Genomic DNA, 17,622 nt, shown 5'->3' on the forward strand with positions numbered 1-17,622 from the left:
TATTTGATGGTTGATATATTTTTTTATGCCATCTTGCAGGACATTATTCATCTTCTAAGGTTGTTCGGATTCCTTCAACGTCCCTTGGCATAGCTGATTTCAACGTTGAGAGCTCCCAAGAGCAAGGAAGGGTATGCTACCATTGGAGGTGGTTCGCCTCTGCGTAGAATTACTGATGAGCAGGTATTGCGGTTTCATAAAAAAATTTGGTTTCTCCCTTTTGCATTTCCATGATTCAATCGTGGCATGGTTGATTCGGGTTCACAGCAATGTTTCCTTCATTTTTGCAACGCAGGTTAAGAAACAGACCGTTTAGAAAGAGTATTTTCAGTATATATGTACCTATTTAAGAGTTGCATTTTTCTTCCTGTAGGTTTTAAAGAGTCAGTCGATTGTGGATGAGTATTCACATTCCTCGATTACTTGGCTGGAGGATATGAGCTAAATTTTATGGTTTCTATTGATTTCACTGGTGTACCTTCAGTCTATGCTAACCATGCTTCCTCATATTCAACTTACATATTTTTCAACTTTTCTTCCCTTCTATTTGGTTGTGTCAATGTATGATTAAAGCCTTAAAGGATTGGCTTTTACTAACGGAGTTGGTTTCTCTTTGATTGAGTGGTCTGATCATTAGATATAAAATATGCTACTATGATTGTGTGTAGATATATAATTGATTTAAATGATATGTAATTTGTGTGTAATTTTTAGTTATAAGGTTATATGAGTTTTTATTGGTACAATAAATTGTTATGGTATAAATTTGTGGTTTTAGAACTTGAAATAATAATATTAGTTCTCATTCGGTATATGTGTTTTTTTCCCCTTTTGTTTGAGTTTATAATAATTGTTTTTTATTTTATATATTTATGATTTCAGATTTCATACAATGATATTTTTATGAATTTAATCATTTACAATATAAAATAAGTATAAATAAAAGAAAATGGGTCGTGCATCGCACGTGGGTGATAGTTAGTTTATATAAAGTCGAATAAAAATAGTCCAAATTAAAACCTACTAATTTTTAAAACATAAATATAACACCCATTCAGAATTCTATATATTAATAAATGTTACCTAATCATAAAATCCAACACAAATAAACCCAAAAATTAAAATTCTGTAGAAACCCTAGGTGAAAAAGCCCCAAATCGGCACTGCACGCACACTCCATCTCCCTCTTTCTCTCTCAATCGGCGGAATTGACTCGTGTTAAGAGTCGCAGCCCTCGCCCCTCGCAGATTTCTTCTCATCTTTCTCTCTAATTGAATTTAAATATTGTAATTTTGTATTGTAATTTGTTTGTGTGTTGGTTGTTTGTATATACAGAGATTTTTCTACGCTCTGGCTATGGCTATTCTACACCAAGGCTGCAGCTTTATTCCTTGAAGATTGTAATACAGCTATTATTTTACTCAATTCCGGGTTTTATCTATGAAGCGTGGTATCTTTAGTGGTTGTAGCCATGCTGTTTGACATATTGCCTCAGAGAGAAAGAAGAAAAATGAGCAAGCGGCCTCCTCCCGATCCCGTGGCTGTTCTCCGAGGCCACCGCGCTTCTGTTACAGATGTTTGCTTCCATCCAGTCAAGAACAACATCCTTTTCAGTGGATCCACCGACGGGGAGCTGAGAATTTGGGACACGTTGCAGCGTAGGACCATTTCATCATCATGGGTTCACACCGCAGCTCATGGCATCATCAGCATTGCTGCTGCTGGGGAGAACAGACTGATTACTCAAGGAAGGGATGGAGCTATCAAGCTCCAGAAGCCCTCTCACCACGATCAATACCAATTCGTATCACTTCTGCAAGCTCTCTGTTTTCGACAAGCCCCATGCTGAAGCTGAGGTTGGCTCGGAGACTGGAGGGCGTAATTATGTTGCCACAGCTGGGGAAGACTTGTCTGTGGTTGAGATTTGGGATGTTAACACTGCTGAAAAGCTTGTGAAGCTGCTGCCTCTGATCTCAGTGGATCGTTCTGCAAAGTTGAGAGGAATGTGCATGGCTATCGGAGCCTTTTTGCCATCCGAGTCAGAGGTTTATGCACACGTTGTTGCTGGGTTCGAGGATGGATCAATGGTGTTATGGGATTTGAGAAATCCTTCCTTGCCGGTGACTAGTGTGAAATTCCACTCGGAGGCAGTTCTAAGCTTGTCTATTGACAGTTGGTGTGGAGGAGGGGTTTCGGGATCTGCTGATGAGAAAATTGTGACGTTTAGCTTGAATCCTTCGATGGGATCGTGTTTGGTCAAGAAAGAAGTTATTTTGGAGAGACCCGGTATCTCAGGGACCTCGATAAGGCCAGATGGTAAGATTTTCGCCACAGCTGGGTGGGATCACAGGGTGAGGATACATGACTATCGGAAAGGGAATGCGTTGGCTATACTGAAATACCATCACGCAATTTGCAATGCTGTCACATTTTCAACTGATGGCTTCATCTTCAGAAGATGCCACTATAGCGTTATGGGAGCTTTATCCTCCTACAAATTGACATTATAATGTGTAAGCCTACATTTATAAGATTGTAGTGTTCTATGGTTTATTTTGGTCATACAATAATTGAAAAAAATGTCCAAATTATTATAATCGACAATTGCAGGTTAAACAAAAAAAAGTTCTTGCAATTTGCCTTATTTATTTTCTTGTAAAAAGACGTTTTACACATGTATATAGATTAAAGCTATAGAGAAGAAAGAGTGAAGAAAAATCCAGCATCACAAATCCCCCAATTGTAATCAGATCTCTCTGGCTCAAAATAGATAAACTCACATTTGATCTTATGAATTCCAGCTTTGATCACATTTATCAAATTTGTATACCTTTATGGCAAAGTCTTTACAATCTCTGCGTTAGATTATGTGACTTTGTTATTCTTAACTTACTCCTTTTATACGAGAAGTATTAGTATTTGTTTTATCTGAATATTGTTAAAAAAAATTTGCATGCATTAGCTGTGAAACCTTTTCAGCTTTAAATTAGGTAATTTAAATTCTATTTTTCCCAATATATTAGTAACTTTTTTTCTCAAAAAAGGGAAAAAAAAACAAAAAGTTCCGTTGCCGGGAATCGAACCCGGGTCTCCTGGGTGAAAGCCAGATATCCTAACCGCTGGACGACAACGGATTCTTGAGAAATGAAAAGCTTTAAATTTAGTCAACCTATAATATTGAAATTGATGTAACTTGGATTATATTTATATGTTCTTTTTATATCACCACGATATAGCTCGATATATTTTCAATAATTTCTATAATAAAATAATTGATAAAGAAGGAAATCTAAGCAAAAAAAATAATTAATAATAATAATAATAAATTTGGGCCATTAATGTGGTGAAGTATTAGTAAACTACTCACATTTCCAATCATAAACTACAACATGATTGAACTTACAACAACATACATTTATAGTTGTATATGGTCTCACCATTTCAAAAAATTCCATCATATCACAAACAAAAACTTTCTTGATCCACACTATCATCATAATGGAACATATTCAATCACATTTCTTGATCTTCATGAGATGATGAGATCTCAGCAACTGAGAAAGTCTGGGATCATAGGACATGTGGTGTTCACATTTCTTGATCTTCATGAGATGATGAGATCTCAGCAACTGAGAAAGTCTGGGATCATAGGACATGTGGTGTCCAATGACGGTTTGAGTGACGATGAAACGGATATTTAAATATATGCAGCAGTGATCCTTTTTTTGTGACTGCAATATTAAATTTGAAGAGTTTGCTACAGCCGATTCGAACTTCTAACTCTTGACATCATAGATTAATCTTGATATCTCAAATTTTAAATGTGTTATGAATTGAAATTTTTTTAAATTTAAAAATGTAGTGTGTGGGATTTGTTTTTTTTCCTACATAATTCATTCATATGTCTCGTCACACTTCTAGAATGGGTATTTATACTCAGCCCCAAAATAGAAAAAAATCATGAGCTATAATCAGATGCAACGCGCCCTCACATACACCTCACTTATTTAATTGATGTTGTGAGACGCACAAAGCTAACAGATACAGAGAAGATTAGCATGGCCCCTGCGCAAGGATGACACGCATAAATCGAGAAATGGTCCAAAATTTTTTAATATTGTTTATTCACTTCTCTTCTTTTCTTTTCTTTTATATTAGTATGGTTATTTTATTTTATTTTTATTGAATACCTTTTTTATTTTATAATATTATTTTTGGGACTAAAACCCTAATTTTTTGGACTTCAAACTCTAAAAACTAGTAAGCTCTTGTATCTCAAATATTTTATTTGTACATGTTCATATCTGTATCTTGTATAGATATAAGTTTCCAGTTTTTTGTACATTAGATACTAGTATAGTATTTTACTTAGTACATACGTCCATTGTACTTATCATTTTGATTTCATTATTTTAACAGAAAGACAAAATTGTGATAAATAGGTCACATATATAATATAATCACAAAAATATCATTATTTATTTCAAAAAGTGCAGAAGAAACAAGATATTACGTAATTTAATATGCAATTAACTCATGAATAATATTTTTAAAATTATATAGCTATAATATAGTACTGTAACATAAACTATTTATTTCTTTCATACAGCCTTCACTATTTTCACAACTCTTATCATAAATTTGTTCATATGTAAAGTGCACTTTCATTTAATTCGAATCTCTTATAAGTCTCATTAAAATAGTCCTTGTATTTTTGTAATTTTTTAATTTCTAATAAGGCGAAGTCATTTTTCACAAACAATATTATAATTATTTATGGTATATTCTGGCTGCCTGAATTAATCAAAACCAAAAATCGGAATCCAAACAGCACCTTCTCTCACTTCCAAAAATAGACAAGGAGGAGAGCAAGAAAGAGAGAGCCAAAGACTCGGGAACAGCATCACCAGCCAGCGATTGAACACATTGTCCGAATCCATCTCTCTCTCTCTCTCTTGAGCTCTTCACTCATTACTGTGTTTCATCTCTCCACACACTGTAGGGTTTTTCTCTCGTCATTTCTATTGGAATTTTGAGAAGCTTCCAAGTGGTGAGTGAGTGACTTTGCTGTCTTTGCATTCAACAATGCCGGCAGTTTTGTTGTTGCACAGAGCTTCTTTTCTTCCAAAAAAGCAATCTTTTTGCCAGAACTCTCTCTCTGTTTTTGTGGAATGCTTTTAATTTGGTTATTCTATGGAATGGGAGGGGGATTATGTTGTTGATTTTGCAATGTGAAGTGGGAAGTTTGGTGTTGAAGCATTTAATCAAATGTTTATGATTCAAGATGAGTTTTTTATCACTCTTTTTTCCAGAAATCCATCTCTATCTCTCTCTGTTTTTGTGGAATACTTTTAATTTGATTATATTTTTGTAATGGGAGGGGAATTTGTTGTTGGTTTTGCAATGTGATGTTAGGTTCCAATCAAAATTTTATGATTCAAGATGAGTTTTTTATTACTCTTTGCTGTGTGTTTGTGTGTGTGGTGGATCATGAATTTTCATTTCATTTTTATTTTCTTTGGGATGTCAATTTTTGCTTCTGCAGACCTAAACATGGGAGTAAATGCTTGATACAACTCACTACTTCATTGAAGGCATCAATAACTCTCTCTCTCTCTCTCTCTCTCTCTCTCAAGGTGTAAAAGTTTAAATGATTTATATGATATTATGCTTTCTTGTGGTCTTGTAGATATATCTCCACTTTAGAAAAATAATGCTACTAATAATTGCTTGTTCTTTAGCATAAAGCAATTCAATAAATAGGCATCAAATTCCATCTGCCTCACAATGTGAAGGTTTATAGCAACTTTACTCAATTATGGATTGCTTTGTTATCAGTTGTTATCCTTAAACAGTTGAAATTGTGGAGTGAAAATAAAGGAAAATATTTGGAAAGTGATACACTGGCCTTTGATGTTGCTGCTTTGTTATATCTCATCTCTGTCACTTCTTTGCTTTTTACTATTTTCATTTTTCACACTTTTTCCTCTTTTACTTTGGGTATGGTTGGTGGGAGTGGAGTTTGTTTCTCTGGTTTCCCTTTAAAGGGATAGCATTGCTTATCTCTTTAGTAGTTTGGTTTGCCTGTTCGACTCAAAAATCGACTACTAATGGTTGCATTTTCTCAGTCATGATCCTTAAACATGTGCCTATCTTTGCAGCGCCTTAGCTAGCTTCGCCTGCTGAGATCGTACGTTATGCAGACCACTAAACCGAGGTAATGTAGCTTATGTATGAACGCGTTTTTTGTATGGATATGGTGTGGTGAAAGCATTGGTGTAGCTTTTTTGAATCCCATTTTGCTTGTTTTTTGATTGTCTTGTGCTTCATGAAGTTGATACTTATGTTTGAGACATTTTTATGGTTTTGTGTGTTTTATTTGAGTGTAGGCCGGGCTCTCTCGACGTCTTTCCAAAGCTGTCTCCTGCCACACCTCGTGCAGCTCGGAAGCTCAAAACTCCTGGATCAGATCCGGATTCGTTTTCATCACCAAAGAGCAAGACACCCAAGGATATGAGTCCTAAAGTTGTTGGGAAGTCTCCACGAAGCCCGGCAATGGAGGTGCGTATACCTTTCGATTCGAGCATCCAAATTTCATCGACAACGGACATGTTTAGTTTTGATTAACAGAAGATGCAAGTAGTAATGTGCATTTGTTTATCTATGCTGATGATGTAATGATTTGGACTTACTTTTGTCGTGTCGTAGAAAAAGAGAGCACCGAGCAGGGTGTCCGACTCGGAGGCTCAGCTGCAGGACGAGCTGAAGAAGGCGAAGGAGGAGCTGAGCTCGTCCGAGTCATTGAAGAAAAAGGCTCAGCAGGAGGCGGACGAGGTTAACAAGCAGCTTGCAGCTATGTCGTCTAAGCTCGAGGAAACGCAGAACCAGCTGAAGGAGCTCTCGGACTCTGAGGAGGCTCGGGTGCAGGAGCTGCGTAAGGTGTCTCAGGACCGAGACAAAGTCTGGCAGTCGGAACTGGAAGCTGTGCAGAAGCAGCACTCGATGGACTCTTCTGCGTTGGCTTCTGCCCTGAACGAGACGCAGAAGCTGAAGCTCCAGCTGGATCGGGTGACTGATTCCGAAGCCTCCCAAGCTAGGGAGATTCGGAGGCTGAGAGACGAGCTCACAGAGGCTCTTGAGTTGGTCGAGAAGCTCGAGAAAGAGTTGAATGATAGCAGAGAATCGGAATGTCAGGCGATTGAGGAAGCTGGCAAGGCTCTAATGCTGCTGGAAGTCGTGAAGACGACTGAGGAAGCTCTGCGGTTGGAGCATGCCAACGCCAACGTCTCGTTGCTGGCTGAGGCGGAGGACGCGAGGAACAAAGCAGACGCGCTTGAGGAGCTTGTCAGCAAACTCAACGGTGATGAACACGCCTCTGATGGTCTGAAACGCGAAGCAGACGAGCTAAGGGGCGCGCTTGAGGCTGCCGAGAGGAGGTACCAAGACCAGTACCTCCAGAGCACGTTGCAGATCAGAGACGCGTACGAGCTTGTGCAGCACGTGGAGTCAGAGTCGCTGCAGAGAGAATCCGAGCTGGTGGAGGCGCTGAACGAGTCTCGCGTTGAGATCGAGGTACTGAAGGCGAAACTGATTGAGAAGGGAAAGGAAAAGTCAGAATCCGAGCTGGAAGCGATGCAAACGAGCATAATGGAAAAAGAGGCTGAAAACGAGGCTCTAAAATCCGAGATCTTGAGAAGGGAGAAGGCGAGAGACGAGGTGGATGCTGCGAACGCGGAGATGGAGGGGGAGATGAGGAGGCTGAAGGTGCAGTCGGAGCAGTGGAGGAAGGCGGCTGAGGCAGCGGCCGCCATGCTGTCCAACGGGAAGTGTGTCGAGAGGACGGGATCGTTGGGCTACGACATGGTTGGTGGGAAAGTAGGCTCAGAAGAGACAGATGGGGAGTCTCCTAAGAAGAAAAATGGGAATATGCTGAGGAAGATTGGTGTGTTGCTGAAGAAAGGGCAACATAAATGAAGTTGTTTAAGGTTTTGTTTCATTGTTTTGAATAATTGATGCAGTTCTTGATTTTGATCACTTTGTGACTTTTTATAGACATATTCTTGTCTGAAATTTGTAGGAGAATTAGTGCAGATGGTTATCTAGATGTAATAATCTTGTATAGTTGATATGGTCAACTGTTATGAACACTCTCTCTCCCCCCGGAGAAAAAATGTGGCGTGCTACGTCTGAATTTATTGACATGATATTTACGTGTAAGGAATTAAAGACGTGATTAACTAGGTGTATTAAACAAGATTAATTTATAGTCTCACATCATGCATATTTTCTTGCAAATTCAAGATTATGAGACCGTTGATAAAAATGTCAAAGTTATGATATAACCAAATATTTTTTTAAATTACGAGATTGATCTGAAATTGGTCCAACTTTTGATATTCTCGCAATATGCCTTTTTATTAACACGTGTCATATTTAAGTGCATTATATCATAGGACACATGTTATAATAAAAGAATAAAGACCAAGAAAGAATAAAATAGAGAAGTGAAAAAGATTATAAAGTACTACCTACTAGTAATTATGTTATGCATTTTACTAAAAAAATTGAAATGACTCAATTTAGGTGAGACGCTACGGAGGAAATATCAATCAAGAATCTTAAACTTTTTATCAATAATTATTGTCATTTATATGGCGATTATATAAACTCAAACCTTTGATTTATCGGTAGAAGGGATACGTGTACTATATGAATTATGATGCACTCTTTCATCAAATAAAAAATTATAGTAATTATTAAAATATGAGTAAGCGACATAATATTGCAAAAAAACCAATAAAATTCGAGCACTCCACAAAGCCCAATTATTAAAAGTCCCCTCATTATGGGCTTAAAAGCCCAATATGAAAATTGAGCTCCTATTTATTATGTCGTCAAATTAGGGTTTTACGCCATTCGCTCAAGCTAAAAGTTGCAGGCGCTACTCTCCGTTTCTGCGTTTTCAAAAATCAGCAACAATGGGGTATGTTAATTCATCTTCTTTATCCAATTCTAGCTTAATTATCCTTATGTTTCCTTGATGTGTATCTTTCGCTCTTTGAAGAAGCTTTTTTGCTCAGTTTTCTATTTATGTTTGTTTGCAATGATTCAGTTCGTGTTTTTTTGGATAAGAGAAGGCTCTGAGATTTCTAATCGCATGAAATTTTTGGATGGGAAAGTGATTTAGGGAAGATTTTGGTTGATGTTGGTTTCATTCAGATCTGTCTCATGTATAGATTATGTATGTTTATCTGCAAATTTATGTGCTTGTGTTTAATTTCGTTTGCGCCAACCTATTAGTTTTAGATTTGTAATCTGATTCATAGCTGGTTGTGAAAAGAGTTTATAATCAGTGGATTTCTAAGGCTCTTTTTTGTCATAGTTGATTAACTCTTTAAATTGGAAAGTTTTGTATGGATTTCTAGTGAGATTGGAGCTTTTGGTTCAAAATTGTTAGATAATTTTATATGGTTTCTAGACAAGTACATGGAATCGATTGGTATGTACAATGATCATAGCTCGATACACTGAGGTTACCAAAGATTAGCTCGTTACGAATGCGGTGTCAAACCTTTCTAAAGATTAAAAAAGGTTTTCACTGATGGCTGTAATTCACTTGTTGGCTTCGTGGTAGTTTCTGTCTCTTGTTGTATTTATTCCATGGAAAATGCAACTGAATTCATTAAACACTGGTTACCATGCAATTTTGGTTTTTGTGACTGGTTCTCGTTCTTACCAACCATTTTATAGAAAGACACGTGGAATGGGAGCCGGGCGCAAGCTCAAGTCCCACCGCAGAACGCAGAGGTGGGCTGACAAGTCATACAAGAAGTCTCACCTTGGAAATGAATGGAAAAAGCCATTTGCTGGTTCGTCACATGCTAAGGGCATCGTGCTGGAGAAGATGTGAGATTCCATATCTGAAGTCAAATGATTTTATTCTACCTACGCATATTCTGTTTGTGAGTAATTGAAACTGACATAAAATCTTTTTCTGTGTTTGCAGAGGCATTGAAGCTAAGCAGCCTAACTCTGCCATTCGTAAGTGTGCTAGGGTTCAGCTCATTAAGAACGGAAAGAAGATTGCTGCCTTCGTACCTAACGATGGTTGCTTAAACTACATCGAAGAAAATGTGGGTTTCCATTACTAGTTACTCTATCTTTTGGATTATCATTGATTGTTCTTCATCTTCTCTGGCTAAACTTTATTTTATATGTACAGGATGAAGTATTGATTGCCGGATTTGGAAGGAAGGGTCATGCTGTGGGAGATATTCCCGGGGTTAGATTTAAGGTGGTGAAAGTATCGGGCGTTTCCCTCCTTGCCCTTTTCAAGGAGAAGAAGGAGAAGCCTAGGTCTTAAGTGATTTTGCTACTAATGTTTCTGATGAAATGCTGAATCTTGGTTTTACTTTTTTTTTTTGTCTTCAGTTTATGTCAAACTTCTATTTCGTTATATGTAAGAGTTCATGAACAAGCATTCAGTGAATTTTGTTGGCTATTTTTAGTTTCAAGTTCGATTGGATATTTTGGTGATCAGAATTTTAAGTCATTTAGATATATTCTCTAGTTCTCGTCTCATTTATACCTTTTGAGTTTTTAAATTCTTTTTCTATTAGTTATATACAAAAAAAGTTAGGCTCTCCTTGTATTTTATTCAATCTCCAAAAATTTTAAGTTCCAAAAATTCAAAACAAATCAATTTTTTCAAGTATAGGAATTTGAGTATTTGACAAACTAGAATTTCATGCAAACATAAAAACAGCTATGTCTTAATGTACATTGTTCGTAGTGTTATTAGAAACATAGAATCTACAAAAACATTCACAACCAAATCTCCCAAATAGCCTGTTATGTAAATCCAATTGATTTGTGTTGGAAATCTTATATGCAAATCAATCAACAGCAGTAAGATCAAATCTAAGACATTTTTTGAGTACTGAGAAAACAAAAAGAAAGTAAGAGAACATGTGTTGGCAACTCATAAATAGAAATAAATCCTTCTCTTTGTGCCTGTTCTTCCCAAGTCGATGTCGAGCGAAAATGGCTTCATTTGCATCATGAGCAACCTTCACTGATTCTGATTGAACTGAGAACAAAGTCTAGATCAGCTGTTCTCTTTCTCCTCAGAAGAAGGCAATGCATTCTCTGCTACTGTGACCTGGATAACCACCTCTGTAGACTTCTCAACACATTCGTTACTGCAGGAGAAATTCTTTAAAGCAAACGGAGTTCTGTGTACTACGGCTTCGGAGGCAGCTGCAGTTGAATAGAGTGCACATTCTGATGTATCACTAACAAGTTGACAGCTCGGTTCCTGATATTTTTGATATACACCTGTGTTCTCCTCTGTTGATCCTCCTTGCCCTTCACATTTAGTAGGAGGATCATTTTCCTTCTTTGTTGCTCCAGAGGCTGGAATCAAATTCTTCTTAGGCTCATCCTTGATTAGACCATCGTCAGTTTGAAAGATATATCCTGAACCTGAAGAAGGCAATGTAATGCTTATATTTTGTTCAACTGCAACTTGGATAGCCAGCTCTGTTGGGGTATTAACACATTCGCTGCCACAGGAGACATTCTTGAGAGAAATAGGTGAACTGCAGGCTGCAGCCTCGGAGGCAGCTGCAGTAGAAGAGAGCGGGGTTCTGTTTACTGCAGCCTCGGGGGCAACTGCAGCAGAATAAAGTGCACATTCTGATGAATCACTAACAAGTTGACAGTTAGGCTCCTGATCTTTTTGATGTACGCCTTTATTCTCTTCTGTTAATCCTCCTTCCCCTTCACATTTAGTAGGATTATTTTCCTTCTCTGTTGCTCCAGAGGTTGGAGTCAAATTCTTCTCAGGCTCGTCGTCCATGATTAAACCATCGTCAGTTTGTACAATATCTTCTGAACCTGAAGAAGGTAATGCAACGCTTATATTTTCTGCAACTCCAACTGGGATAACCAGCTCTGTTGAGTTATCAACACATTCACTGCGATAGGAGAAATTCTTGAGAGAAGTAGGTGATCTGCAGGCAGCCTCGGATGCAGTTTCAGTAGAAGAGAGCACAGATTCTTTACTGCTGGAGAAATTCTTTAAAGCAAATGGGGTTCTGTGTACTACAGCCTTGGAGGAAGCTGCAGTTGAATAGAGTGCACATTCTGATGTATCACTATTGTTCTCTTCTGTTAATCCTCTCTTCCCTTGACATTTAGTAGGATCATTATCCTTCTCTGTTGCTCCAGAGTTTGGAATCAAATTCTTCTTAGGCTCGTCCTTGTTTATTAGACCATCATCAATTTGTACAAAATGTTCTAAACCTGAAGAAGGCAATGCAACACTTATATTTTCTGCAACTGCTACCGGGATAACCAGCTCTGTTGGGTTATCAACACATTCGCTACCACAGGAGAAATTGTTGAGAGAAGTAGGTGATCTGCAGGCTGCAGCCTCGGACGCAGCTGCAGTAGAATAGAGTGCACATTCTGATGTATCACTAACAAGTTGACAGTTCGGCTCCTGATGTATGCCTTTGTTCCCTTCGGTTAATCCTCCTCCCATTTCACATTTGGTAGTATCATTTTCCTTTGTTCCAGAGGTTGGAATCAAATTCTTCTCAGGCTCGTCCTTGATTAGATCACTGTCAATTTGTACAATACATTCTGAACCTGAAGAAGGCAATACAACACTTATATCTTCTGCAACTGCAACCGGGATAACCAGTTCTGTTGGACTATCACAGGAGAAATCGTTGACAGAAATAGCTGATCTGCGGGCTGCAGCCTCGGAGGCAGCTGCAGTAGAAGAGAACGCACATTCTGATGCATCAGTAGGAAGCTGACAGTTTGGCTCGAGAATTTTTTCACATATGCCTGTCTTGTCTCCAGTGACCCCTTCCTCTGGATAATTAGCAGGATCTTCATCTTTCTTTACTGCTTCATAAGTTGAAACTGAGTTCATCTTAAGCTCATCCATCATAACCAGACCATCCCCAATTTGACTGAGAGATTCTGATTCCAAAGCATTGTTACCATCAGCAGTAGCAGTTTTGATATCCTCAAGCGTCATGTTTTTAGTCAACCTCAATTTGCCTAAGTTGTCTATGTCATCAGCACCTGCATCTGTGGCAACTTCGATATAAGCCTGAACTTCCACTGCTTCTTGATAAGTTTCTCCAATTCCACTAGTTTTAACTCCAGCAGATAAGCTAGAAGAATTAGTCTCATCCATTGAAGCACTAGATGCTTTTACCAAACCATGTGACTTTTCATGAGATGGGGAAGGGGATGCAGCCTTTGGAGACTTTAAGTTAGCCAAAGAAGTTGGCATTCTAGCCGTTGGAACCTTTGCACTTTTCAGTTTCCCATTTGAGCTTCGAGTTGGAGTGGATGCAGCAGCACCATTCTTGGGAATCACAGGGTGCAATGTAGATTGAGAGCGCTGATTTCCATCAGGAGTGCGAGACGATGACTGCAGATGGAAGTCATAACATTTTAGCAATATAGCTAAGGAAGTGATCCATGAAAAGAAAAGCTAAAAGTGTTCCAGTTGCAGACAGTTGTGAGCAAATTACATGACATAAGCATCAACTACGGGTAAAGGATAAGTGGATTCATAATTTCATGCATAACTATGTCCATTAATGTTAAGAAATGTTAAAGAGGTGAGGACTAACCCCATCAAAATAGCCAAATTTCGTTGATGGCAATCGTAATCCTGATGGTATGATAGGAACCTGAAGGGTACCGGATGTTGCTGTGGATTTTTTTGAAGTGTTGCAAGTTGAGATAGCTCCCCGGATTCCTTGTCTTTCAGCCTTTCGACCGGCTACCATATGCCTTGGATCCGAACGCAGGTTATCACCATCCACTGACCTACAAGAACTGGTATCTATACTGCTCCTTGAGTTACTAGATCGTAGGTTGGCCACAGAAGATGTTGTTGATGACACTGAAGACCAGTCACTAATTGAACTGGCTGGTGAGACACTTGAGGAAATCTTAGTAGACTTTAGATAAGCTGAAAGATTGGAAGCTGGCAGTTTGTTCTTTGGTAGAGCTCTTGATGGAGTATTAGGGATGGAACCAGATGGGCCAGGACCACTGGTGGTGCTTTTGCCAAGATTCCGTCTTGCAACCATAAGTGTAGGTTTAGTAGCTTTGCCAGAGGATGTGTTAATAGAGCTGTCACTTGAAGTAGAGGACCTTGTCGAAGGCACATTACTTGTAGTTGAAGAGCCTACTGAAGAAAACTTTGATGATACAGCAGGCTTTGGCTGCACCTTTCTTGTACCACCTAATGCCGATACTTTGGGTGGCTGAGTGACTTTGCCAGGGACAGATCCTGTCAAGTTAACAATGTCAGAATCAGGAAATGCTTCATGATCAAAACATAATGTTCTTAACAGTTAACCCTTTTGTTACCTTGTCTAGAGCTTCCAAATTCAGGTTTGAGACGACTAGTCCCAACAGACTCTCGCTTTGCTGCAGTTGAGGAGGGAACAGAACTGCTAATGGTTTTGAGTCGTTTGGGAACGACTGAATTCATCTCTCCAGATTTACCAGTAGATCCAGCCTAATTGATATGGTTCGTGTCAATTATTTAAGTTACAGTTCACTTCGGAGCATGCAAAGGCACAAATCTATCAAGTCTAAAGATCATGTAGCCCTTGTAATTCAATTAGCATAACTACAACCAGTGCCCTTATCAACCATTTCATATGACTAGCAAAACAGTATGCGTGGTGCATGTAAAAGTTATGAGTTTAAAAAAAAAGTAATCTAAATTAATTTTGTTACATTTCTTTTAAAAACTGATACAAAAGGATATATCCTATGGAGTATCAAATAAATAAAACCTACAAATAGCAAAATGTTTTACAATATTATCCTCGTAAGTTGAAATATGCAAGGATGTTAAGTATACCGAATTTTGTAAGGATAGACACTTTCATAATAGTGATAGACTAGAATAGTAAAATGGCTAGTGATCTGAAAAGAAACAACAGAAATATAGCATATAGACAGCGAGTGTATGTTCACAATGTTAAGCATTTAAGTTTGTCAGGATGTGAACGTAAGCAAGGTAAGTCAAATTTCCTTTTTGAATATAATAGTTAGAAGCGGCTTCAAAGCTGTAATTTTTCCACAAATATGCAATAACATGGCAACATCACCTGTGATTGAGCAGGATTCGGCTTGATTGGTCTTCCTGGTGCTAGCTTCCCAATTGGTTTAAGCTGAGGTTTTGATGTTCGGACAGTCTGCAGGCCACTAGTTTTCTTGAGACATGGTTTTGGGCACTGCACATTTGAAGTAGAGGGACCAAGTTTAAAACAATCAAGAAACTCAATTTCAATCAGTAACTTCTTGGTTAACAGCCTTACCTTATTTTGAGGAGAAACACAATCTTCCTTCTTGGGGGCTGCATTTGAATATAATATTAGTATTATATGCAAAATTTGGAGCCCAATACATGAACAAGTTAATCAAAATTCAAAAGACATGATCATAAACCAAGCTGAACAGATCTTTGTTGTATAAGAGCTGAAAAAAGACTGGAAAATCACAAATAGAAACATCTTGCTTACATGAAAGGGCTGTGCCATCTAGCACCATAGCTGGTAGCTTACGGCTTGAATTAGTGAAGTTGGATGCTTTCTTACTGGATCTTTGGATGGAAGCTCTAATGTCCATAAACAAATCATCCTCATTGCTTTCTAGAGTCAAACAATCACTTTGAAGAGTGGAGATAGACTCAGTTGACCCTGTAAGGTCTTCTTGAATCCCTGGTAACATATGCTTTTCCTTTTTATCTGGTTTGGTAATCATGCTCGACAATTCTTCTGCGTCTAGCACTCCTGAAAGTTCAGAAAAGTATACTATAAATCGAGTTCCAAAAAACTGAATTCTATACAGGCTGGGAATTTGACAGATTACCTGCACTTGTAAAGAAGGCACTGTCCCAGGCTAGGCTTTTTCGCATGTTATACCTTCCATTTCTTTGCTTTCTTTCAGGTTCTGACGACTCATGCAGTTCGGGCAAGCGATCATTCACATCAAAGCCAACACTATCACCTACTTTTATAGCATCCACAGTTTCTGCAATGTTTCAAAGTCAATGCTTATAGCAAACAAATTCAATCAAAAATAGTTACAAACAAATCCTTGCTAGCTAAACACAAAATGAAAACTCTATAGCAGACTACGAAATTAACACTGCTACTGTAAAATACCCTGATTTTACTCACAGTTCATGATTTTTGCCTCATTGGCATAAGTTAGGGTACTTCATTTGAATTAAATACTGCTCAATCTCTTAATTTAATTATTTATCGGCAAGCATGACCAGAAAGTGAGTCTATTAATCCCCAAACCTAAACTGAATAAGGAAACTAACACCATCGCAGCTCCAGCGCCTCAAAACTAGAATTACTCTACACATGAATAGATTCTAATACGATAATAATAATGAGAAGCCATAAAGTTAAAGACAAAAACCTGGGAGCTGAAAATCCCCAATGAGATCGTCGGCTTCAAGTTCGAGATCAATCTCCTGACACTCACCGATCTCCATTTTTTCCGATGAATCGAAGAAATGGACTCCTATCTGCTCCGCGAGCTCCTTGTTTCGATCTAGATCTTGGATTTGAAGTGTCAACAATGATTGAGTGGGAGAATTTGGAGAGAGAAGAGCGCAAAACGAGCTAGTTTTTTGAATTGTGGAGTAGGCGGTTTTCTGAAAATGGATTTTTTTTATTATTTTCTAAAGAAAAGCGCTTTGTTTATTACGTAATAGTCCTTTATGTTTCAGTAAATTGATTTAAGCCCCCTATTCACATCCAAATTCCAAATTCGAAGGCCAAACTCTTTTTACGCATGGCTTCGTTATTGAAGGAAAATTTAAAATTAATTGAGAATTAAAAAATTGACATAGTCGTTGTGACTCGTATTATTTCATTTTGTTTATTTTGTATGGATCAATAACTCTAAATTGTTACTCCTCCAAAATATGAGTCACACTTAGGGATGTCAATCGGGCTAACCCGTTCGGGTTCGGGCCAATCCACTCGGGTTACCGGACTATTCGGGTTATGGATTTTTCGGGTTAAAAATTTTCAACCCTAACCCTAAACCGCCGGGTTTTGGGCTAATCCATCGGGCTATTCAGGCCTAAAAGCTTTCGAAAATAATTTCTTGCATCAAAATTTTCTTCTATAAAATGATTTAAAGTTTTAGATACTTTTTTTCTTTTTAGTTAGAATCATATAAAATCTTCATATTTTCATAGTATTCTACAATAATACTTGGATAGAAGCATTTCATCTCGATCAACTACTGCATAAATTAAAACTTGTGTTTGTGTCATTATTTTAGCATTGTTCGTAACTAATTCTTTGTGAAAATTAAAAATCACATCTTACATTAATCATTTTAAAATGATAAATATATTAAGATTTTGATGAGTTATTTTTTAATTTTGTCTTGATTGGCTTTGGTGGTGGTAAGACACTAGTGGCAGATGATGGGACAGTGGAATAATGAGTTGGGATGGAACTTGAAAGCTGATATTTTGGGATTGAGTGGAAAAATATAGAATGAAAATTGAATAAGACTAATGATTACGTAGAAATATTG

The 17,622-nt window shown here is 37.9% G+C and overlaps 4 protein-coding genes and 2 non-coding genes across 7 annotated transcripts; 4 read left to right on the plus strand and 2 right to left on the minus strand.

The window, feature by feature from the left end:
- The first annotated feature begins 1,110 nt into the window (after window positions 1-1,110).
- LOC125211203 (protein DECREASED SIZE EXCLUSION LIMIT 1-like) lies at window positions 1,111-2,562 on the plus strand. The gene is given in 4 exon segments (XM_048110919.1): window positions 1,111-1,217; window positions 1,336-1,767; window positions 1,769-2,434; window positions 2,436-2,562. Coding segments are annotated over 3 exon segments (1,029 nt in total). The 5' UTR covers window positions 1,111-1,217; window positions 1,336-1,471; the 3' UTR covers window positions 2,503-2,562.
- Window positions 2,563-3,062: 500 nt separating this feature from the next.
- Window positions 3,063-3,134, minus strand: TRNAE-UUC. Its single transcript has one exon. It is a non-coding gene; the product is annotated as a tRNA-Glu (tRNA).
- An 872-nt stretch (window positions 3,135-4,006) lies between these two features.
- Window positions 4,007-4,111, plus strand: LOC125217310. The gene has a single exon (XR_007175722.1). It is a non-coding gene; the product is annotated as a U6 spliceosomal RNA (small nuclear RNA).
- Window positions 4,112-4,907: 796 nt separating this feature from the next.
- Window positions 4,908-8,221, plus strand: LOC125211799 (interactor of constitutive active ROPs 2, chloroplastic-like). Of its 2 annotated transcripts, XM_048111735.1 has the most exons (4): window positions 4,908-5,050; window positions 6,162-6,217; window positions 6,390-6,561; window positions 6,709-8,221. In XM_048111735.1, exons 2-4 carry the CDS (start codon window positions 6,198-6,200, stop codon window positions 7,972-7,974), a joined length of 1,458 nt encoding a protein of 485 aa, XP_047967692.1. In that variant the 5' UTR covers window positions 4,908-5,050; window positions 6,162-6,197; the 3' UTR covers window positions 7,975-8,221. The 2 variants fall into 2 exon arrangements, with proteins under 2 accessions (XP_047967692.1, XP_047967691.1); XM_048111734.1 differs by lacking the exon at window positions 4,908-5,050 and having other exon boundaries at window positions 5,917-6,217.
- A 660-nt stretch (window positions 8,222-8,881) lies between these two features.
- LOC125210712 (40S ribosomal protein S23-like) lies at window positions 8,882-10,514 on the plus strand. Its single transcript, XM_048110288.1, has 4 exons — window positions 8,882-8,983; window positions 9,751-9,906; window positions 10,007-10,133; window positions 10,223-10,514. The coding sequence occupies exons 1-4, from the start codon at window positions 8,979-8,981 to the stop codon at window positions 10,361-10,363; spliced, it is 429 nt and encodes a 142-aa protein (XP_047966245.1). The 5' UTR covers window positions 8,882-8,978; the 3' UTR covers window positions 10,364-10,514.
- A 373-nt stretch (window positions 10,515-10,887) lies between these two features.
- LOC125209130 lies at window positions 10,888-16,700 on the minus strand. Its single transcript, XM_048108739.1, has 8 exons — window positions 16,486-16,700; window positions 15,925-16,086; window positions 15,576-15,845; window positions 15,372-15,409; window positions 15,162-15,287; window positions 14,410-14,560; window positions 13,662-14,329; window positions 10,888-13,456 (listed from the first exon to the last, which is right to left on the minus strand). Exons 1-8 carry the CDS (start codon window positions 16,559-16,561, stop codon window positions 11,108-11,110), a joined length of 3,840 nt encoding a protein of 1,279 aa, XP_047964696.1. The 5' UTR covers window positions 16,562-16,700; the 3' UTR covers window positions 10,888-11,107.
- Between the last annotated feature and the right edge of the window lie 922 nt (window positions 16,701-17,622).

This window comes from Salvia hispanica, chromosome 3 (assembly GCF_023119035.1).
Source record: "Salvia hispanica cultivar TCC Black 2014 chromosome 3, UniMelb_Shisp_WGS_1.0, whole genome shotgun sequence".
NCBI classification, from domain to species: Eukaryota; Viridiplantae; Streptophyta; class Magnoliopsida; order Lamiales; family Lamiaceae; genus Salvia; species Salvia hispanica.

Bases quoted from the DNA above. Each gene is read 5' to 3' on its own strand.
- LOC125211799 (XM_048111735.1), top strand. From the start codon at position 6,198: ATGCAGACCACTAAACCGAG. The intron at 6,218-6,389 runs GTAATGTAGCTT...ATTTGAGTGTAG, and splicing joins ATGCAGACCACTAAACCGAG to GCCGGGCTCTCTCGACGTCT. The intron at 6,562-6,708 runs GTGCGTATACCT...GTCGTGTCGTAG, and splicing joins CACGAAGCCCGGCAATGGAG to AAAAAGAGAGCACCGAGCAG.
- LOC125210712 (XM_048110288.1), top strand. The intron at 9,907-10,006 runs GTGAGATTCCAT...CTGTGTTTGCAG, and splicing joins GGCATCGTGCTGGAGAAGAT to AGGCATTGAAGCTAAGCAGC. The intron at 10,134-10,222 runs GTGGGTTTCCAT...TTATATGTACAG, and splicing joins TAAACTACATCGAAGAAAAT to GATGAAGTATTGATTGCCGG.
- LOC125209130 (XM_048108739.1), bottom strand. From the start codon at position 16,561: ATGGAGATCGGTGAGTGTCAGGAGATTGATCTCGAACTTGAAGCCGAC. The intron at 16,087-16,485 runs GTTTTTGTCTTT...GAAACATTGCAG, and splicing joins TGGGGATTTTCAGCTCCCAG to AAACTGTGGATGCTATAAAA. The intron at 15,410-15,575 runs GTAAGCAAGATG...ATTCAAATGCAG, and splicing joins AGATGGCACAGCCCTTTCAT to CCCCCAAGAAGGAAGATTGT.